General features: G+C 43.3%; 1 protein-coding gene across 4 annotated transcripts in view; it reads right to left on the bottom strand.

Moving 5' to 3' along the window:
* FLNA (filamin A) overlaps positions 1–23,430 on the bottom strand; it is a 165,948-nt gene that overhangs the window by 39,800 nt on the left and 102,718 nt on the right. For all 4 annotated transcript variants that reach the window (XM_030194125.1, XM_030194127.1, XM_030194126.1 and 1 more), the window contains exons 3-16: positions 19,059–19,307; positions 18,705–18,802; positions 18,161–18,308; positions 17,686–17,804; positions 16,890–16,967; positions 16,288–16,450; positions 14,749–14,949; positions 12,286–12,423; positions 11,896–12,022; positions 9,435–9,571; positions 8,100–8,293; positions 1,187–1,300; positions 381–524; positions 119–242 (exon numbers count right to left, since the gene is read on the bottom strand). In XM_030194125.1, the coding sequence (XP_030049985.1) occupies positions 119–242; positions 381–524; positions 1,187–1,300; positions 8,100–8,293; positions 9,435–9,571; positions 11,896–12,022; positions 12,286–12,423; positions 14,749–14,949; positions 16,288–16,450; positions 16,890–16,967; positions 17,686–17,804; positions 18,161–18,308; positions 18,705–18,802; positions 19,059–19,307 (2,034 nt within the window). The remainder of the gene's footprint in view (positions 1–118; positions 243–380; positions 525–1,186; positions 1,301–8,099; positions 8,294–9,434; positions 9,572–11,895; positions 12,023–12,285; positions 12,424–14,748; positions 14,950–16,287; positions 16,451–16,889; positions 16,968–17,685; positions 17,805–18,160; positions 18,309–18,704; positions 18,803–19,058; positions 19,308–23,430) is intronic.

Raw genomic sequence — 23,430 nt, 5'->3', positions numbered from 1 at the left:
AAGGTTAAACATGGCAAGCATTTCTAACCTTTCAAATTGTCTTGGCAGCAGATGTTTGAGCTCCACAGAAACTACATGAAAGGATGGCTTCTTTGGAGCAGATTTACACACAACTCACCCTGGCCAGCTTCTGTGCAATCCACAGTAAAATATGTGGGTTCGTGGGCTTTCAGACCAGTTTTGGCCACGCCAGGTCCATAAACCTTCACCTTATTGGGATGGCTGCCTGCACCGATGTTCATCTAGAAATGAAGAACAATTTCAGAGCTTGACACCTTTTAGAAACCACAGAGGATTGGGGAGGGGGTTGGGTTGGTACAGATCATGGTTGGCATGTGTCAAACTGCTAGGCCTGCCAAACTAGCAGATGCTCTACTCACCCTGAAAGGGCTGTTGGGGATGTTTACCCCTCCCCAGGACACCACAGCTGTATGCTTCAGAGGCTTCTTGGGCAGGTAGGAGCAGCTATAGGTGCCATTTCCATTGTCCTGTGTAGTGACTTCAACAGGGGTACCTTCCCCATCCTAAAGGGGAGAAAATTTCCCAACTGTGAGACCCAATTCCTTTAAAATTCACAATTGTGACCTTTTCCAAAGGAAATAAATACCTGCTATGGGCAATTCACCCCCACCCTTTGTCACCCTAAACTAGTGTTCTCTGAACATACCAGGACATACAGTGCAAGTCCCATGCCTATCCATTGTGGATATCCTGAAAACCAGGCTGACTAGGTATATCCTGAGGACTGGGTTCTTTCAGAATCGCTGGGTAACCATTGCAACAATTTGCTAGACAGGATATATTACACAGTATCCCATCAAAAAGTTCCTAGCTGCCACAAACCCAAACACCAAGGTCAATTATGGAAGGACAGTGACCAACTTTTTCCTCCAGTGCCATAGGTGGAGGATCATAACATGTCCTTTTTACCAACTCTTCCTAGGGAGCTACAAAAAGGGGAAGAGTAAACAGACTTCTGCTCATAGGCTCTATGGGAAGAGCTAATGAGGTGAATGATTATAATGACCCTATGCCACCAGTCCATGGGACACAGAACATTTCCTGCAGATGCTGAGCCAGTTAGGTAGGTCTTCATCAGGATAAGCAAGGAGACATTTGGGTCTATTATTCCAGTCCTCTTGTGGACAGTACTATGTAGTCTGGAGGGTTTTTTTTTTTTAAATACCTGAACCAATACGCTGAGGGGAGCTTTGCCTCCATTCTTGGCATCCACAGTGAATTCAGCCAATTTGTTGATGGCAAGGCCAGTCTTCTCCAAGCCAGGACCATAGGCTTTTACCTGCAGGAAAGCCATGTTAAAGGTTTAAAAAAAAAAAAAAAAGCTGCAATTTAGGACTCTTCAAGTTTAATATTTGATACACTGCCCAGTGTTCAGAGCAGTTTATAAAAAATATGTAACATTTAAGAAATTAAATACAGTATTACAGGAAAGAGTTAGAGAGGAATCGGTGTCTTACTACATAAATGGGACCCAAGTGGCTCTAGGTCAGTGTTTTCCAAGTCATCCTGAAGTATCCCCCTGCCAGTTAAATTTTCTAGATATTCACAATGAATATGCAAGAAAGATTTGAATTCAATGGAGGTAGTGTATGCAAAAATCAATCTCATGCATATTCCTTGTGAATATCCAGAAAACTTCTTGAAAAGGGGGAACCAAGACCAGGCTGTACCACCACCTCTAGTGTGCATTTTCCTAAAAACCTGGTCTGTAGAGATTAGGCACAACCAGGACTGGCCACGCTCTGATATGGAGCAACCTTAGAAAGGCTTTCCTGCTTAGTGGATGGGTGTGTGTATAGAACCTACTGGAAGAGGGAAGCAGGTAGAAACCTACTATTCAACTTAACCAAGGAGAGAGTGCATGCAAATCTCTCATGAATATTCATTGTGGGCATCCTGAAAACCTGACTGGCTGGGGTGCCTTTAGGGCCAGGTTTGGGAACCACTGGATTAGGTAATGAATAGAAAGCTAATAAAAATGTATCCATTATTTTCTATTTCTAAGGCAGGAAATGTATCCATTTTTTGTCTTTTTGTAATCTCCAAATAGAATTAGATGCAGAATAATCAGGATCATCAAAATGACCCTATTCTTTTTGGAAAGCTGCTAAATTAGTTTTGCTTGGTAAAATTATTGCATACTCCGGCTTCCAGAAGAAAAGCTGGACACCAAAGAGAAGCAGTAACTCACAATATGGGCATCATACTTTTACATATGAAAACGCCAGTGTAAGAAACCCAACAAGCTTTGAAGCAGCTTCTCCACCACAACCTTCAGAAAAATCAATTGTTTTTTATTTATTTGCTACTAAAGAGTAGCAGCTTACTAGCCTAAACTGGTCAGATGTAACAATAGACCAAGAACCACATTGGGAGACTCTTGGGGTGTTGGCACATGATTCAGACATTAATTCAATATTGAAGACTTATTACATTAAAAACTACTTCCACAGACTCCTCCATGGATAGTGATACGTCCTAGCATGGAGTTACCCCAGGTCTGTCCAATTCAGCTATGATGTGTATATTCAGTCAGAGGAAGCAGAGTGGGCAAATTCAACAGAGTCATCTGGGGAAAGGCCCAGGGCCTTTAATGCAATCAGTGGCCATGGTGCTCTGCCCAATACTGTACACAGATCAAGGTTTTCTTAAAACTAGGGAAGGATCTGGAATGCCCAGAATATTATTGTCCCATTTCTTTAATTATGAGGCTAAATTACTAGAAAAAGATTTTAGCCAATAGGTTGTCTTGGGTATTGCCGTTAATAGCAGAACCACAAGTGGGGGTTTTTCAGTGGTTTTGCTGTTTTTAGGCAGATTCTGGCTGCCCTGGAAACAGCATGCTGGTTAAACCCTCTCTCTTCATCCCCTTTTGCTGAAAAGGCTTTTGATAGGGTGGTGTGGAGGTTTCTCTATGGCATCTTGAGGGACTATGGGATAGGCGGCTTCTTTATTAGTTTTATATTCTGATCCTAAAGTGAAAGTTTATCAGATTTGTTTCCAATCCAGATGGGAACTTGTCAGGGTTGCCCTCAGTCTCCTTTACTTTTTGTAGATTAGACCCTCTGATTAGGGAAATCCAGGGTGACGGTGATAAAGCTAAAATGAGATGGAATTTCTGATAGGTAACTGGAACCAGGGTGGGTTTGGAGTACCAGATATCAAGTGGTATAACTAGGTTTGCTTTTTACATCTAAAACTGGATTTTGGATGCTATAAAATTAGAAAGGGAATATTTTCATCCTTGGAATAATATTATACATACATGCCCACCTACCTCAGCGCATTGATAACTCAGGATTTTGGTTCCCAATACTTTTCTTTGATCATTTTTCTCCATCGTACACCTTTTGGTAGTTTTATTAGGAATATGTTATGATCTTTATGTTTTTAATTTGTTTTGCTGTACTATATCCTGATTACAAAAACTTTAGCCAACTTACAAGGGTCTGCCTTTGGCAGATAGTACTTAGTTTATAATAATCTTTTGTTAATTTTTATAATCTTTTGCAATTTGATTTTTATCCTTAATTTCAGTTGTCTATATTTTAGCTTTTTGCACTACTACTTTGCATTTTTTTTTAATGTGCATATGATTCCTAGATGCTACTTTGGTACCAGGACTCACAGCAGTATATCCCTACCATTGGGGAATGCAAGATGTGATGTTTCAGTAGTGAAAGGTGCAAGGTATTCTTTTACTAGAACACCTGGTACAGGAAGGTAGGTCCTTTTTACTTTCCCTGAATTATAACAAAGACTAGTAAAAAAAGGCCCGTTTCCGAAACCAATGAAACGGGCGCTAGCATGTGGTTTTGTGTGTGTGTGTGTGTGTGTGTAGGTTGTTGATGTGTGTCTTTTTTGTTTTTTGCTTGGGGGTTGGGGGATGTGCTGTGCTGGCAAAGTGGGTTGGATTGGTGTGTGGCTTTGAGGGTGTGTTTGGTTTTGTCTGTCAAGGAGGTATGTGGAGGGGGGTCTTTCTGTTGGTGAAATGTAAATGTGGTTGTGGGGGGGGGGGGGGGGGGGTCAGCCTTTGTTGAGTGTTTTTTTTTTTTGTGTTGTGCTGAGGCAGCAGTGTTTTAGATAGGCGGAAGGTATAGGAGCACGTTCTTTGTCTGTCGGTATTTTTTGGCCATTTCAGGGCTGCTGTAGGGGAATGCTGGAAGAGAAATGTGCTGTTGGAAGCAGCGCCATCTTTTTCCATTGGGCTGGGGTCCTGGGCATCCTGGAGGTGGGTGACGGCTTGCCTGAGGACGGGGATGGTTGGGCACGTCCTTGGCCGCTTCGGCAAAAGGGGAAGAGGAAGGGGGTGGGGAGTTACCTGCAGCCGCCTGAGAAACCATGTATTGTTTGTTTTGTATTATTAGTTTGCATTTCTGTTGAAGAAAGAGTGGATGCCTTTCGAATGATGGAGGTGGTGCGTCGGTGTGCGGTTGTTTCGTTAGTTTGGCAGCCAGTCTCCAGCGATTCCTAGGCAGGGAAGGAGTACTCCTCCCCCTTCCTTGGTTGCTGTTTGCTGCTGGCTGGGTCGCGGGTAATCCTTCCAGCTGGGCCACAGCTTGTCCTGTTCGCCCATGTCCCAGATGGTGATGGGCACGTTGTTTTCTGGCTCCTCTGACTCCATGTCAAGCGATCCCAAATATAGTCTGTGCTATAGGCCCTCTGGCACTCTTCAGTACTGGCATTAGGCTTTTTAAAATTTTTCTCCCCCCCTCCCCCGGTCTATTTTTGCACATACCCACAGCAGGAATATTCTTCTCTCGTTCCAGCGGTGGTTCTGTGCTCTCCGTGCTGCACAGATAATGAGCCATTCTGTTGGGAAATGCTCCTCCCTTGTCACGTAGTTTCCTCTGATTGGTCCGTCTTACGTTGCCTAGTGTTGCCTGGGAACGGTGTTGTGATGGTCCTTTGTGTTTCAGAATGTTGAGGGTGTTTTTTCTGATTGGTCCGTCATGCGAGGGCGGGGCAGAGAGACATGGTCAGTGTTGTGGCTTCACCACCATGAATCCATGAACCCTTCAGTGAGTGACAGTGACTTCAGAACGTTGTCTTCAGAACGTTGAGGGTGAGTTTTATTATAGTAGATAATTTGAGCCACAGATCAATATTAATATACTAGCTGTTAAGCCCGTAAAAACGGGTGAGATTTCCAGCTACCCTCCTCGCTGCCGCTCTGGCAGGGATGGGGGGGGGGAAGGGGGAAGGTTGGTGCGCGCGATGTTCGTTTCCAGGCAACAGTGTCCGACAGTGACTCAGACTCCGTTTCCCTCTCTGTTCCGCCCTCTGACATTTTCACGTCTTGACATAAGGGCGGGACAGAGAGGGAAGTCTCTACTGGGCATTTGCAGGTGAGTCAGTCACTTGCCGTTTATATGTTTGATATAATTGTCGCATTTTTCTGACCCTTTTCTCCACAGAGCTCTCTGCAGGCCAGGTGCATGAGTTTTTGGAAGGGGATGCTTTGGGTCAGGTGTCCATCTCTTGGTTTCACAAAAAATTAAAATAGGAATCAAACCTCTAAAGCATTTTTAAAGAAGGGCACAGTGCTAACTATAGGAATGTCACTTTTGTACTATACATAAGGCCTACTTTTCTCAAAAGAAGGTCTTTGTTGGTCGTGCCAACACCTCATCTACTGAGAAAATTTACTCATGGTCTTTGGCAGTGTAGACAGATACAGGCTTTCTGGGTAGTATTGTTCAGTTATATGCAACTAGTATTGTGTCAGTCACCATTTTCCTTTGAGGGGATCATTTTTAATAAACTGGCTCTAAGTGAAAAGCTATTTCTGAGAAAAAAAAATGTATACTCAACCACTGTTACAACCTTTCCTGACTATCTTTTGATACTGGAGGAACAAACTTCATGCTTAAAAAAAAAATGTTGTGGGAGTCTTATGGAGGCCAGATTTTCTCCAAAAAGGCAAGATACTCTCTATTTGGGATCCATATTTACAGCTGATACAGCCCCCCCCCCCCCCCAAAGGCCTGTAGCCATGTATTCAACTGGTTACAGGTGACTAATGTGTCTGTTGGTACTTCTCAAGCTCTCAGGTATGAGGGGGATGGAGTTTAGATATTTTGGATTAGTGATATTAGGTTGAAGGTCATAAGAGTTAAAAGACCTCAGACTAATGTTTTGTTCTTTGCACTTGCTATATATCATTTACTAATGTATTCTTCAAGGGGAGGGGAAGGGATATGTTTGCTTTCAGTATTGTACATAGAAACCAGCTCTGTGGGTGCCTGAGCACTCCCAATATTGAGCAAACTCCTTGACTGTGTACAAAGAGTACAAAGAGGAGTCATTTGTTGAGTTTAGCACTGTATCTTATACGTATCGAAGTTGTACAACAAAGATTTTCTAATTTAAAAAAAAAAGTCCACTCTTTTCTATGTTTTATTTCTATTTACTACCTTTAAAAGTGGACTACACAGCTACCACAACACTAAAATATTGGAAAACCAAGGGGTGTTAGCAGTTAACATGCCCCAACAGAAGCAGTTAAAGTGAAGTGTTTTCCCAGAAAACAGAGCCCAATATTTAACTGTGATTAGCGTCAGGAGGGTGACCAAAACCAGATTTGACTGTTGACAGAAACTGCAGCCAAAATTTGGTGGTCAGGTTCAGCTAAAAAAAATAAAAGCCACACTGTGCCCCTACCACCACCACTCATAGGCCCTCCTGCCCTAAAGAGCCACTAGACCAGCAGTGTGTCTAAAGGTAGGCCCGAGGAGGGCCTACAGGATGGTGTGTGGTGTGGTAAGAATGGAGTTTGCCGGCAGAGTGGTCATTTCGGTGGGGGGGGGGGGGGGGGGGGGGGGGGCGGGAGAACAGGTTGTTCCATCCAAAACTGCATGGGCATTTCCATCTAAAACCAAAAATCACCAAACCCAGTTTTCAGGCTGGTTTTGGCACCAATGCTGAACCCAAAATTCAGGTGGCCTCTAGTTAGTGTTTCTTTAAAATGCTAGCTACCAACAACTAAATTATTCATATCTGGTGCTATTCTATTTTGGCACTGTTTGGCAGCAACCCAGTAATCTGGGTACAGTTGATATTCAGTGCCATACCTGAATAGTTAACCAGGCACAGTTAGAACTACATTGTGTGGTCCAACATGCCCAGTTACCTATAATAGCACCAACACTGGCTACCTGCAGTGCCTGGATAGCTAGGAGTCTGCCTCTATGCCACCCTAGCACTAATCAGATAGTGCCATGGTGGTCAGAGCAGATATTAACTACATAGTGCCACTGAATATCTGCCCGTGAACTGGACAGAAACCTCTCCTGCCTGGTTAAATCATTCTCAGTGTTTGCCCCTTGGAGTAAAGCCAAGAAGTGTCTCACCTCCAGGTGGCTGCTGTGATCTACTGCTGGGGTGGGGAGCTTTTTAAAAGTTTTACCTATTCTAGATCCATGAAGTGAAACCTTCCATGTCATGTCATCAATTACCTACCCAACAACAAATCAGAACAGCCAATGAGAATTCAGAGTCCCACTAATGAGGACTGAAGGTACAGCATGAAGCCAATGACAGACAGGTTTTTCACATACAAGTACTGCCAACAGTTAGCTTGTAGAGCTCAGTTCCACAGAAATGAAGGCAAATAGTATAACCACCAGGTCCAGAGGAAGTAAAGCTGAGAAAAAAAATTAGTCACAACACATGCCTACATAATTTCAAGTAGATTCTTATCCCATTAGCCTTCCATGCCCCAAACAGCATGCAGACTCACTCAGACCTGGTTTGGCCAAGGAAAAATACAAGCAAAAATGTGATGAATGTAAACTTCATGAGAGCATTAAGGGAATTCTCCAGTCTCCCCACCCACCAATCTTCCCTTAAGATTTCTTGATTCTCTAGTTCTAGCTTCCCTTTTTCTTGAGAAAGATGCTCATTTTAAACCTCTCCTCACAGAACATTGTTCCAGCATCCCTTGCTTTTAAGATTCAGGTTGAAGAATCAGCCCATTTGTAGAAAAGGGAACTTGTGATACCACCTAGGGAAACCCTAAAATAAAAGGAAACAGTTGTCCAAGGGAATTGGTTTGGAGGGCAGGTGCACCACAGTACCTTCTCAGGGTGAAAGTCCCTGGGTGCTGGTTTGATATCTGCCATGAAGGGGCTCAGTTTAATGTCCTCGTTGTTGCAAAGAACATGGACAGCATATTCACCGGCTTCCTGCGGCCAGTACCGGACATCACATGAGCCGTCTCCCTTGTCATCACATTCTATTTTGGCCTGTGAGGGCCCTTCCACAGAGAAACCTGCGAGGAGATTTGAATATGAATGTTACCAGCAGCCTTTTCCCCTAGTGGGGGTACATCAAGAGTCCAGTGTTGTGTCAAGCATTTGGGGGAAAACAGAAGACTCGTCACCCTACCTCACAGGCTGATGCTCAGAGATTAACGCCAGTGCTACAGCTGATTGGTGCCAACTAGTGCTGGCGTTAAGCTGCACAGAATGTTCAGAGGACACCTAGCACTGTAAACAACCCGCCCAAAGATTAGTGTTAATCATATTTAGATGTAGGCAAATGAATGTAAAACAGATTAGGTATTCCCTCCCAAAGATCATAGGAACAGCGCACAAAAAAAAAAAAACTTGCCCTAATGCTGGAAAACCATCATCACCAGCTCAGAGGTGGCATTGGGCCAATAAAGGCGACCTGTAACTGAAAAGCCACAGGCTGGACAGGAAGCGCAGGTGGGCTCACAGACCCGGGACAGCCTTTAACTTCTGTAACTAATCAGACTGTGGTCCGGATTTGCTGGTTTAACCACAAAATTCATCTTTAATCTGCCCTTTGTCCAAGGGAAGTAGTTGCCTCCTGCAAAAATTGCCTATATCGAGGTTCTGCTGGAGTTGGATTGAGGTGGGGGGCCCTGGCTCATGAGTGTTCCTTTGATAAGGGAATGATTTTACCTGTATGGACAGGAGGACACAGGGCCTACTGCAGCTGTACCACACTCCATTGCATTGTGGTTGCCTGCGCATGTGCACAAGAACTGCTTATCGTGAAACTCCCGTGTGCACGCACCAGGCACTTTCCTCCCCCTTACACAGTACGCATAGATATATTATGCTCTCAGCATTGGAGTGCTGTATTCCAGTGCCATTTCTGTGGTATTCTAGCAGTGTTCTGAGCATCAGCCGATCAATGTGGAGGACATTTTGACAATACAGCAGCAGTGCAGGCCTCATTCCATACTATAGAGAATTTGGTTCAGTGGTGGCTCAAATATTCACAAGGATAGTGAACAATTTCTCAAGCTCTGCTAGCAAGGACAGTGGTAGGATAGGCAGGTAACTCACCATGCCTTGATGCCAAGGCTGTTATGGATCTCCATTACCAGTTAAGAATAATTACCTGCCCATCCAATTCAGACAACCCTGCTTAATACATACCTAAAGTACCAACATCATCCCCAATGGCTTCCACAACAAAATCAGCTGACTTCCCAACCACACCTCCTTCCAGACCTGGGCCCCATGCCCGCACCTTCTGCAGCTTGCATTCTGTACCAACTTTCACCTCAAAGGGACTAGAGGAGAGAAGAATCCATGAATAAGAATTAAGGGTCACACATCCTACCATCATAGAAGGCTAGGATCAGAAGGGACCATGGGTGGTCATCTAATCCATTCCCTTTGCCTTCCTTCAAGACTTTTGAAAGTTATATTTCTACTGCAAGAGAAAAGTTTCCAAGTTTTCCATTTGATATACTACCATATTTGAATTACCTTTCTGTGGCTTATACTAGACCAGGTGTTCTCAACCCAGTCCTCAGGATCCACCCAGCCACTCAGGTTCAGGATACTCCGACTATGCCTGAAAAATTCTCACAGAATAAATGTTGTGCATGCAGATCTCATGCATGTTCATTGTGGGTATCCTGAAAACCTGACTGGCTGGGTGTGTCCCGAGGACTGGATTGAGAGCCCCTGTCAGACAATTCAGAACAGGATATTTTTCTTAATTTGCCACCCTTTTGAATATTTCAAAGGCAAGGTACAACAAGATCAATCTTGACATTGAATACTTTTGTTGATTGCTTAACAGTACATATTATGGCATAGTATGCTACTTGCAAAGTTTGCACTATATATTAAAAAAAATAAAAACCAACATCTTAGTAGACAACATAGATTTAAGTGAGGGTGGAGCATATAGCTAGAGAAAACTGTAATCTGCTTTGAACCAACTTCGTTGGGAGTTGGCAGACTATAAATAGAGACATATGATTAGCCATATTGGGTCAGACCAACAGTCCATCTAGCCCAGTAGCCCTTTTCCAGCTGTGGTCAATCTGGGTCACAAGTACCTGGCAGAAACCCAAATAGTAGCAACATTCCATGCTACAAATCCCAGGACAAGCAGTGGTTTCTCCATGTCTATCTCAATAGCAGGCTATGGACTTTTCCTCTTGTGAAGAAACAATGTTTTAAGCCTGTAAAAATGTTTTAGAGATGAATTATGTCCTTAAGTGTATTACTCCTATTTTGCCAGCTGGAGGTGTTTCTCTTAACACAAGCAGGAAGCAAGCAAGCAGCAATATACTTTTCAAATTCCAGGCCAATCAGAGCCCAGTCAACAAGATGTAAATTACCCAGCAGTTGCTGGCTGTTGCTTCAGTATTAGCACAGAGAAAAAAATCTTTGCTGAGGCTCGGTGAATTATATGCCCTTCCCAGCTACTTTTTAGGAAGTTAACAAATGTCTAGTTAGTGTTATAATTGATCCATATTTCGGTTACCTGTTATTGTTTGCTATTTGCACTATTTTGTTCCACTGGTCGATTTTTAAGAGAGAACAATATTTAGTTTATTGCCTCTGTCTGGACTGAAAGTATCTTGGTGGTTTGTGTGTTGGGTCTGCGAGTGCTTTCTGGGAACTGTGGGACCACTGGAAGTGTTGCTCCAGGAACCTAGAAATCAACTGGGGATAATTTGAGAGCGGGAGACTCACCCAGAGGCATTTGTGACCCAGTTGGTGGGAGGAGGGTGCTAGTGAAGAGAACAAGTGGCAGTGGAAGGTGCAGGCTGACCTGAGCTGTGCTGGGGATAGACCCTCTAAGTGGCTGCGGGGTAACCTCAGGCAGGTAGCTAGGCATTTTGTGACACTTCCCCATGTCTACCTCAATAGCAGGCTATTGACATTTCCTCTAGGAACTTGTCCAAACCTTTTTTAAACCCAGATATGCTAACCACTGTTACTACATCTTCCAGCAAAGAGTTCCAGAACTTAATATCTGTTGAGTGAAAAAAAAAAATATTTCCTCCCATTTTAAAACATGTAACTTCATTGAGTGTTCACTAGTCTGTACTTTTTGAAAGTTTAAAAAAAATTTTTTTTCTAATAAAGCCTCAAATGAGTCTCAGTTCTATCAACAGCACTTATGTACTTAAGACTAGCATAAGCCTGTTTAGAGTGCCAAAGTTAAATATGATCATGTACACCAGGTCGATGGCTGGTGTAAGTGGGTGTGCAAAATGTAGACTTATGTGCAAGTTGAATGTGTTGCTTGGCACCATGCCTATGGCCTGCTGATGCTCTGTACTTTTACACCCCACCCTGCCACAGTCCTATGATGCAGAACTTGTGGTGTCTCAGAAGGATGCACAGTGCATTATGGCACATATCTGCCAATTTATACAACTACCTCTAATGTGCAAAGAACTGAGCCTTTAAGTTAACAGATCACTCCATCAATGCTTAAACTATCCTGTCACCCCATCACCAGTGGAGACAACTGACCACTGGCCTCTTAACACCCTATTCCTTGCTAACTTTGTATTTTGAAGATGTTCAGCTGTCCTGACACCTGCTAGCAGAACAGATGTGCCCAAGTCACATTGCAAAGCCTTACCTCCTAGGGATATGCTGCCCACCCCATGTGATAGTGACTGTATAGTTGCCAGGGGTATTAGGGTAGTACTCAAAAGCATAGACACCATCTCCCAGGTCCTTCTGCTTCACACGTTCCTCTGTTCCCTCTATAAACAGACCAGAAAGATAAGATGTGCATCACATAAGACAGTTTATAGCAGTTTGTCTGTCAGACCAATTGTGTGGTCCTACCCTGCCACATGGCATTACATACATATATATTCAATATTAATTCCAAAAATCAAAATCACACTAGGCATGCAAGACTGCAGTCCATCTTGAATGTGACTTTAGATGCTTTGATCCAGATGTTCATTAGAGACTACGCTTATGCAAAAGGTATACAATTTGTAAACAGAAAGCAACTCACTTGGTCCTTTCACCACAACTTTCAGCTCGCCACTGCCTGCTCCTTTCGTGTAGACCTTGAAATCTGCTGTCTCCTTAACCCGTACACCTTTTGGCTGTAGGCCACGCCCAACTGCACGGCAGGCACTGGGGTTGCATGCTGGAGAGGATGGGGTGGACAGTGTTAGCAGAAAAACACCAATCATGAGCCTCCAAATCAGAGCCTAGAATGTGCTAGTTCTGATAAGTATGAGAATCACATAGTAAATCAGTAAATCATAAGCATAAGACTACTTCATTTGTTTCTTTATAAAACACTTCATGCACACAACATACACACACATTTGGTTAAATTGTTACAGCACATTTGTTTTAAGCCATGACCTCCAGTGAAGGTCATTGGGTACTGGACCACTGCATTAGTAACAAGAGCCAGATCACTCTGGCACTTGGCTTCTTTGATGGAGGGACTATCAGCATTCAGTAAAGATTTCTAGAGGGAAAAAACCACAAACATCTAAGTCATATTCCATAAGCAGTCCTTTGGGAACCTTAAAAACTTTCCCTCTAACATGGCAGCTGGTTGGACTGCCCCAGCAATTGGCAAAATCTAATGGTTTATCAGCTATGAGACAGCTTCCACTGGTTAGCACTTGAACAAAAACTTGATTGTGTGCTCTTTTGAGGCCTACAATGAATGAAAGTTTACCCCTGAACATGCGTGAAGCTGTAGCTACCAAATAGCTCATGAAAAAAAAAATGCTATTAAGGATTTCCTAGTTTATCAGGGGGTCAAGATCAGATAAAGACACCCCCCCCTTTCCAACTTGGTTTATGTATCTAGCCCTGTCTATGGCTCCTTTGCTCAGCAAGCTTACTAAAATTTACAGCTCAAATCTCAGAAAGCTGCTCTTCTGAAATTTAAAACCCATTACATATGCTCCTGCAGTTTGGACCCTGACTGAAGGGAAGCAAAAGTCCATGGAGGATTAAATGTTCTGCTCAAATTGAGTAATACGCAAATGGAGGATGTTTTACAAACTGATTCAAATACCACATACAATCTTTAAACGTATTTCAAATGAAGGGTAAAGGAGGATTCATCTAGTTTAGAGTGACCTAAGGTTAGGCTGCTCCATGTCAGGGATAGGCCCAAGTCTGTCCTTGTTGTGCCCCACTACACACTTGACTTCTAGTTCTTGCTTTTAAGCAAAACAGAACTAACCCCCCCCCCCCCACCCATGCAATTTTGGCAATACCTGCCCCTGATGGCCTGACATGTTCCAGAGACCCTAGCCCATTCTCCACTAGAGAGCATCAAGCAAGACTTCCATGCACAAGTCTTCCCTGATGGAAAAGCACACGCGTTTCACAGCCCAAGTACCATGCTCAGCTACCGAAGTTACCAGTACAGGACACAGGCAGGAAGCGACATCACCGAAAGTCCAGGAAGCTGAGCTCTTGCTCTTCTACATGACTTTACTGAAGCACAGCAGAGAAGGGATAAGGGAGAAAGTAAAAAGGAAGAAAGTAGCAAGAACAGTGAGAAGCATTAAGAATTTGCAGAGAGGAAGGAAGATTCTGGAAAACAGCAGTTAAAGCAAGGGTGACCAAACTTGATGTCTTTGGAGAGGCAAAGCCAGTTTTGATTTATCTGTTGCATCTACAGACTTCAGTCTGAAAATCAGATGCAAGAGGTGGAGGGGGGCAGCAAAACTAGGCCTGGCTCAGCCTGTCTTTGGCAAGGGTTACCCTATTAAAGCAGCAGAAATTAAGCCACACACCTCTGCCTCTAACCCAGAGGGAGTATACCAGACCTCATGGAATTGCATCAAATTGATTCAGTTAATCTTTGAACATTTTCCAACATCTAATATACTACCTGCATAAGCATCTTCCAGTGTGCTCATCTCCCCTTTATGTTATTAGTTTGCATAGTGCTCATTTGGAGTTTCACCCACTGTTTTAAGAGTTATTCTAAGCCTAGTGCTCTAGCTAAAACAGTAAAGGGCCCAAGTCTCATGAATAGCCTCAAAGGTGGATTTGAGGCTTTTCTTACGTGACATCTGCTGGGTTAAAAGTGAGCACAACTCATCCTACACAGGAGTTGGATCCCAGTTGTTTCTGTTCATCTATGGCTGAAGCTCAAGTCTTATTCTGGGGACATGTAGAACCAAAACCAGGCCAAGGAGGCCCCTGCTAAGCACATGGCAGACAAAGCAGAGTACAAAGAAGATATGAGCAAGTGATATCACCTTGTATTCACCTCTGTTCTTTGTACTTCTCTTGTTTGCTTGAAGTTGTCTCCCTCTAATACAATCATCAATAATTCCCAGGTGACTGTCTGAGGGGACAAGGTTTGCTATCAAAGCACTTACCACCAGAAGCTGTGTGGTAGATAAGTGGCTATTGGAGATAGGTGTAGGGCATATTTTTTTTTTTTTACATTGCTCGAGACTTGCAGAAAACATCATAAAGAACTTACCATGTCCAACAGTGATAGTGTAGGGGCTCTTGGGTATCTGAATTCCAGCAAAGGTGATATAGATTGTGTAGACCCCCTCTAGCGTGGGCTTGTATGTACAGCGGTAGGTGCTGTTACCCTTGTCTTCCAATTGCATTTCTACTGCATCCTTCCTCCCACTGGGGTCTTGAATTATCACCTCCACCTCACCCACTCCTGCACCTGAAGTTCAAGTAAAGATAAACAGATCAGAGAAGATTCCAGATAGTTGACCTTCCCAAGTCCCAGAAGTTGCCTTTGCATTATTAAAGTGGTCAGGCTGCTAAGTATGTGGAGTGTGCCAAATAAGCCAGCTCCATAAGAGCTGCATTGGACCAAAGGTTTATCTGTCCCAGCATCTACCTACCAACAAGAAAAACAGAATTAGAAGGGTGACAAAAATGATAAAGGGAATGGGACAGCTTCCCTATGAGAAAAGGCTAAAGCAGTTAGGGCTCTTCAGCTTGTAGAAGAGACAGCTGAGGGGAGATATGATAGAGGTCTAAAATACTGAGTGGAGTGGAACAGGTAGATGTGAATTGCTCATTTATCCTTTCCAAAAATACTAGGACTAGGGGGGGGGGGGGGGGGGGGGGGGGCACGCAATGAAGCTACCAAGTATACATTTTAAACAAAGCAGAGAATAAATTCTCAACGTGTATTTAAGCAGCATAAAATCTATTTCTCTTTTGGGATCTTGCCAAGTACTCATGACCAGGATTGGCTACTGTTGGAAACATGATACTAGTCTTGGACCTTTGGTCTGTCCCAGTATGGCAATACTTTTAAGCAGCAGTTACTTACAGAAGTGGAACCAGCATGACTGCCAGAAAGGAAGGATATGGACAGTAAACCTACAGTAGGGTGCTGAGGAATGTCCCTATGCCAGGCAGGGCATTTGTGCACAATGCTGCCACCATTAGCAACAGTCTAAACCCAAACAAATCCATTTGGTGTGTCGCATGGGGATCCTTCCTCCCTTCCCCCCCCCCCCCCCCCTATGGGCACTGCAACTCCACAGTTCCTGTAGCAAAAATGAATTGTCCATCCCATCCTCCTGTTCCTGTAGGACTAGTCTTTCCCACACATTTCCTCCATATTAAATATGTATGAAAAACTTCCAAAATCTCCACCCTCCCCCCTCTTAAAAACAAAAAAATACAGCCTTCCTGTAATGACAAATATGAGGAAGATTCTTTTGAAGCAGGTGCAGGGAGAACAAGCCTAGATGGAATACCCTTTAAGTTGAGGCCTTCTCTGTACATTAATATCTTTGTTTCAGCACCTCTAAGCATCACTGAGAAAAAAAGCGACAACTTTATACAAGTACTCCACTCACTGCCTCTAGGCATCTGCTGCTTGGTAATGTCAAGATGCTGGGGTCTTGTCTGACCCATCTGGCTGTTTTAATTTCTCTCATCTTCAGTCAGGTGTTGGGATTTATAACTAGTACAACTCGTAGGAAGCTTGTTGCTTCCTGCCTCCTCCCTCCCTCATCCCACCCCCAGCAATCCAACTAACCTGCTGTAAAGATCTCAAAGTAAGTACTCTTGTTGGCAATGTTGCCACTAGGCTCCAGGCCAGGCCCTTGAGCTGTGACCTTGCTGGCATCCCCATGGGACTTATCCACATTCACCTCAAAAGGGCTCTTGGCGATGTGCTGGCCAGCAAACAAGACCGTCACCTAACCCCATAAAACAGGGAATGAAAAACATCCTTATTCTTCATGTTAAAATACATTTGTTTTGATCCTGCTGCAGAACCATATGTGAACTGGCACCGAGAGTTAGCACACAAACCCAACAAAACCTCTCATATTAGGATGGCTACAGTACAAATGCTTGGGTCTCAGCCTATCAGTGCTGTTGACACACTATATGCAACATGTACATTGTAGCAACTGAATATAGGGTCGCTTCACACTACTAAGAACATCCTCATACAGTATGAGCAGCAAGAGGAGCTATGCAGAGTTGAATAACCTATGTTTAAGCTCTAACCCTATTCTTCCCCCTACCCTTGATGCAAGCATTTTGCCCAAGAGCACTTTTCTTGAATGCTGCATATGCTCATACTACTCTATACTTGAAGGGGGGGGGGGCAGTTTCCTGGACAGCTCTTACCTTGTGCATGCCAGTGACCTTTGGGATGTAGTAGACTGAGAAGGTGCGGTTCTTGTCATTGTTGGCAGTCACTTTGGCCTGCAAAAAGGCAACAAAATGTTGGTTCAGGGCAGAAGATAGTATTATAGGTGTCTTGGTCATGTTTCTGTCTATTTGGGCACCCTTCAGTTAAGTACTTGTACCTGAAGACACATTTTGGCTGAAGTATCAAACAATTTTCTCAGAGATCCCAGGCTAGATAGATATGTAGTTTAAAAGGTCCATCAAAGGGATAATTACTTAAGGAAAGAATATTATTTTAGAATTAGACCTGGGTTTTTGTTCATATCAGACCCTTTCCATTCTTTTAAAGGTTCATTTAGAGAGCTTGTCAACAGGCTTTTCATGAGTCATGTGCAGCCAGTTACCACTTGGTCACAAAAGTGAAGATTTTTATACAGTATTAATGTTGCTGAATTTTTATTTGTCCTTTATTTGGTGTACAAGCAAATTTAAATATAGAAATTGTCTTTTCAATCCAACCTCAAGACTATTCAATTTCTATGAAAGTAATCTCTTTATGAAAATATAGATAATGCTTAACCACTAGCTTGTCAGCAGATGTGGGTACAGAATAGTGTGGGACAGAGCAGTAACGAGACGTTTAGATTAAAAGCCAAGTAGATCAGAAGCCCTTGAGTCAACTGTATGTTGCTATGTACCACTGAAGGTCCAGATTTGTCAAGGAGTCCCAAAACACTAAGTCAAGGATTTATGATTTTAGCTAAGAGCTCTTCTCAACCCTACAGTGGCTTACCTCCTCTCTATGCCCAGCTGGATCCTCCACATACACAAGGACCTCTCCTTGCCCAGCACTGATGGTCTCTACTGTGAACTCTGCTCGTTTCTTCACCATATTTCCCGTTGGTTCAATGCCTGATAGGGAAATAAATTGAAATGTTCCTATACCAGACTGAGAACATTATCAGATAGTCATACTTTTTCCTTTTTTTTTTTTTTTTTGTTGGGGGGGGGGGGGGGGGGAAGAGAGAGGAAAAGCAGAAGCTAGACTCATTCAGTTTCACCTCCACTGGAAAGCTAGAACTGATGCATTTTTCATCCTGAATGAAGATCACCTACAGGCAAAGTCTACAAATGACCTTCCACTGCTTTACTGCTAGCTTCCACAGGAAACTAGGCGAACAACATGGCAGAAATGAGCCAGAAATGTTTGCATGCCCAGGCACATTTTTTTCATGTAGGACTGAAGCAGCGCACTGGGCAGGGCTTACCTGGTCCATATGCTCTAGCCTTCTTGGGGTTGAGTTTAGGCCTCAGAGGGGCTCCAGGCTTCAGCTTAGCCTTTGGAAACTGGGACAGGTAGGTCATGACAGAGTGCTCATCCACATTGGGATCCACGATTTCTTCAGGGGTGATCACCTATGACACGACAACAACAGGTCATGGACACGTCTTCTGCTATCCCCAATTCCAGGATAAAGGTTACTTGGAACACAAGCTCCAATGGCCTCATGTAGTCCATATCTAAAGGACAGGCTGAGAATCCTGATTTGTCCCCCAAAATTAGAAACTGCAAGATCAAGGCAAGCATGCGGAAGTAAACTGATTTACCCCAGCTTGAGGGAGGGGGTAATCATGTTGTGGAGAGAATTTCCAATGTGGAACCATAATGCTACGCCCTTCAAAATGTGGAAGGCATCTGGAAGGGTGCTAAGGCAGACTTATAGAATAATTGTTTTAGTGTGTAGATTTTATCTTATGCTTTATGGATTAATTTTGTAAACATTGATCAATAGACTAAAGAAAACTGCTCACCTGAGGGATACCCAACCAGTCATCAGCCTGCTGCATGGCCTCCCGAGCATTATCCACTGGTTTTTTGGAATCCCATGAGTCCCAGTCAGGGCACAGGCCTGTTTCAGAAGAAGAATGCACCATTAGCCCAAAAATAAATCCCATACAAGAGATATGCAATTGGATAAGGTTTATCAGAGCCACAAATTCTATGAAGAGTCATACAGTAAGTGAATATAGTACATGAAAACAGTTACCCTAAAAGACAAACACCAGGAGTGTGATATTGTCAAAGACTTGGTCACCTGATTAAGTATGCTCCCCCCTCCCTCCATACACTTATTGGAAGACATGGAAATTATCACACTTTCTTACCAGGTGCACAGCTATCCACAAGCGCACCAAGGGCCCTGCCGCTTTGCCAGTCCCGGCTGAAGTTGGTGACAGGCAGCTGGGGAAGTTTGTTCTGAATCCAACCCAGCAACCTCTGTTTGGGGGTCTGTTTCTTTACTTCCTCGTCCTCTTCCTCATCCCACATGGGCATGGAGATGGAGTAGTGCAGAATGAGGGTCCAGATGAGACCCAGGATGAGCTTGATGTTTCCATCGACGATGGCTTTGCTGTCTACAGCATACAAGAAAAAGAAAAAAAGGCAAGACAGTCAAGCACCATATGACTCAGGCATGTCATCTGACATGCAGTCCCATCAAAAATCAAATACTCTTCAAGCAATTAAAGTCTCATGTCATTAAACTATAGGGTAAGTATGTCAAAATGCATCCATATCAAACTGTACGGAATGAAGTCCTCACTATAGCACAAAAGCAGTTATCACCAGTGCTTAAGGGGCATAATGTAAAAGCCTGTTCCGCTTGCACAATTTAAATGCATTACAGTGCTGAAAGCGCATTTCACATCCCAGGACTTCTACCCCTATTTATAAACCTCTCAATATACATAAGTATACACTCTGTGAAGCCCAGCCCAAAATAAAAAAAAAAATAAAAAAAACACGAGATAAATCACCACTTACTATGTTAATACAAATAGCAGCAAAGAGCATTTATCCGAGATCATAGCAATTCAATGAGGCCTTTTATCATTCACAGCTCAACAAGGAGCCTTGTATTTCGCTACTTCATCAGGAGCTGATTTTATGTCTCCACCAAAACCTTTTAGCTTCAAATGCAGACTATGTAATTGGAGTCTCGCATTTGAAGCCCCCCCCTCCCCAAGCTGTCTCTTCCAAGCTGAAGAGCCCTAACCTCTTTAGCTTTTCCTCATATGGCACAGAAGAGCTGCCCTGGGCAGTACCTGTCAAAGACAGCCGAAGGCTACCCTAGGTAGTGCATCTGACAGGTACTGCCTAGGGCAGCTCTCCTTCTGTATTGAGGGCCCTGCTGTCTCTCAGAGAGCTGAGTGCAGGGCAGGAAGGCAAGTAGGAAGGAAAAAGAAACAACTTTAGGATGCTTTCTAGGTAGCAATTCAGAAGAGGTGCTGTGAGAACAGTTCTGAGAAGGAGAGATCTTCATTGGTAAGAATTTGCTGGGAAAGGTAGACTAGGTAACCTCAGGGCCCTTAAAAGGTTACTCTGCTCACTTAGTAAAGGGGTTTAAGGACTAGTTTCTCAGCATATGAAGGGGACATTTTCTCAGGCACAGGAAGCCTCAGTTTACACTGTCATACCAGGGTACAAATTATCTCTCAGTGATAAGAGTGCTTTAACATGGTGGGGGGGGGGGGGGGGGGGTGTAGCATTATATGCTAAGGAGGGCCTTGAATCTAATAGGCAAAATTCTGCAGGACTAGAAACATCTTGGAATCCCTATGGATAAAAAATTCCTTAAAGGGAGGAGGAAAAAAAATAAAATAAAAAGGATAGTGATAGGAGTACTACCGTCCACCTGGCCAGAATGAACAGAGATGTAGAAATGTTATCGGAAATAAGGGAGGCTAATAAACTGGGACCACAATAATAATGGGCAATTTCAATTACCGTAATATTGACTGGGTAAATGTTAACACCAGGGCATGCTAGGGAGGTAAAATTCCTTGATGAAATCAAGGACTGCTTTATGGAGCAGCTGGTACAGGAGCCAACAAGAGGAAAAATTCTAGACCTAGTCCAGGAGGTAATGTTGCTGGGGCCACTTGATAACAGTGATATGATCAGATTTGATATAAACTCTGAAGTACACACAGGAAATCCAATACGTTGGCATTTAATGTTCAAAAAGGAGACTAGGATTTTTTTTTTAACTAAAGGCCATGGGCGTAGTTTGGGGGGCATTACCCCCCAAACAGCTTGCCACATCCTGCCCTGAGTGGTGCATCTCCTTCCACCCCTTTCCCTGCAAGTTCCAGTATCGCACTCCCCTTCCCATCCTCTCCTACCCCTCCTCCAGTGCTGCAGTCTTCAAGGTGTCCAGTTCAGGGCCAAGGAGGTTGTTTAGGGCCGCCAACAGCACTATGTAAGCACGCTGCCTTCGGCCTATCCTGGAAGCCTTCTCTCTGCAGCATCCCACCTACAGGGGGGAACAGAAAGTTGCTGCAGCAAGAAGGCTTCTGGGCAGGCTGAAGGCAGCGTGCTTACATCACCAATGCTACTGCAGCCCAGACAGCCTGAAGACTGCAGTGCCAGAGGAGAGCAATCCCAGACCTCGTGGTGGGGAGGGGAAGGAGGGAGACTGATGCTGGACTGCACCGGAGGTGGGGGGGGGGAGAGAAAGGAAGGGTGACACTGGACCTCATAAGGAGGTGGAAGTAGAGAGGGACAGTGACACTGGACCTCACCAGAGAGAAAACAGTGACACTGGACCTCATGGGTGAAGGTGGAGGAGGAAAAAAAAAAAAAAAAAAAAAACAGTGCACAAATTCAGCTCCTAACTACAGGCGCCCAAAGTGCCAGGTAGCTTAAGGTGACAGTCTGACAGGACTTTAAAAGAGAAAAAGCAAAAAAACCTGATAGATCTACAGGAACGTTTATTGTAAAGAGGATACACAAAACCAGTTATTATATTTAGCTCTTCTATAAGCAGTTTTAACAACTGTCAATATTTGTTAATACCAACAAATAGGAAGAAAATGATATCTTCACTTGTGTTCTTAGTCTAAAGTGGCAGTAGTGCAGACAATGCTAGAGTTTTCAGAAGCCACTCTTTCGCTTACAGTAGGGGAAAGTCTCAAGGAGATTTTAATCCCTTCAGTGCTGAGAACTAATAAAGTACAAGATATTTCTACAGCAAAAGGAAGTGGACATAATGCCTGTGGTACATGTCAAATGTGCAATATTATGATGGTGACCTCAGTATTTATAGACTTGCAATCAGGTAGAAGTATTCTGCTTCGGTCCAACATGTCAGGACTATGTGGTTTACTGTATACAGTGTCTGTGTGAAAAGTTATACATTGGACAAACATCAAGAAAGGTAGTTATCGATATGCTTGACTGAACACAAGAGTACGATCAACACCAAGATATCCTAGCCATTGGCAATGCACTGTGATGTGGAACCTACATTTGAATCCCTACACTGTATTGTACTGCAGAGAGTGGAACTGAGATGGAGAGGAGGAGATGCAATAAAATGTCTTCTAATTAAACAAAAGTGGATTTTCTGCCGACATTAGAACCTGTTGGTTTAAACTAAAAAATGGAATGGTGCCATTTCTATTAAGAACTTCCTTATGCAGATTTAAGATTTGGTTTGAAAACCTCCTTTTCTTAAGATACCTGGCACTTTGGAGCTTGTAGTCAGGAGCTGAATTTGGGTGCTGTTTTTTTTTTTTTTTTTTTTTTTACACATAGCACAGTTTAAAGAGCTTGCTGCAATAGGCTGTTAAACACTCAGGGACATTCAGGGCATCTGACGTCAGTTGATATCTTGATATTGTGAGAAGCCGAGTTGAACAGCACAGAGTGGAGCGAGGTATGAGTATGTCTACATCAAAAATATTTTGAAGCAGAGTGATGATCCGATTCCCTTTGTCTTGTTCAACAATTGCGTTTCATAGGCCCTGACGAAGTTTGCAAAAAACTTTGGCCATTGTTGGCCGTGGAATAGAGATATATGGAAATATGAGGGGTCACTGCATCTCAAAGCTAAGTAAAAGCTTGTTTGGACATTATACACTTATAAATACATTTTGGGCAGGTTTTTCAGCCAATGATGACTGTATAAACTCCCAGAATTGATCAGCTCTGTAGCCAAGAAGGAGTCATTTGAGGTTTTTCCTCCCTTTTTCAGTAAAACTGATAGAAAAATTGATAAAACTTGATAAGTTGATGTATACTCATTTGAAGAGGTTTATTTCAAACTTGCATAAGATAGGTAGTACCTTAAATATATTTTTGTAGAGAATTCTAATATCAGATTTTAAAACATCTTCCTCAGAGCAAAAAAAAAAAAAAACTTTTTTTTTTTTTTACTTTTCTGGTGGTATAGATTGTAGGGAGATGATTTAAGCCTTTGTTTTGCAATGGATTATTGTTTACATAGTAACATAGTAGATGACGGCAGAAAAAGACCTGCACGGTCCATCCAGTCTGCCCAACAAGATAAACTCATATGTGCTATTTTTTGTGTATACCCTACTTTGATTTGTATCTGTCCTCTTCAGGGCACAGACCGTATAAGTCTGCCCAGCACTATCCCCGCCTCCCAACCACCAGTCCCGCCTCCCACCACCGGCTCTGGCACAGGATTATTGTTTAGATACAGGACCTAGAAATTTGGGCCACATACAA

Source organism: Microcaecilia unicolor, chromosome 2 (assembly GCF_901765095.1).
Source record: "Microcaecilia unicolor chromosome 2, aMicUni1.1, whole genome shotgun sequence".
Classification (NCBI taxonomy): Eukaryota; Metazoa; Chordata; class Amphibia; order Gymnophiona; family Siphonopidae; genus Microcaecilia; species Microcaecilia unicolor.
This window is presented reverse-complemented; position numbering and strand designations above follow the sequence as displayed.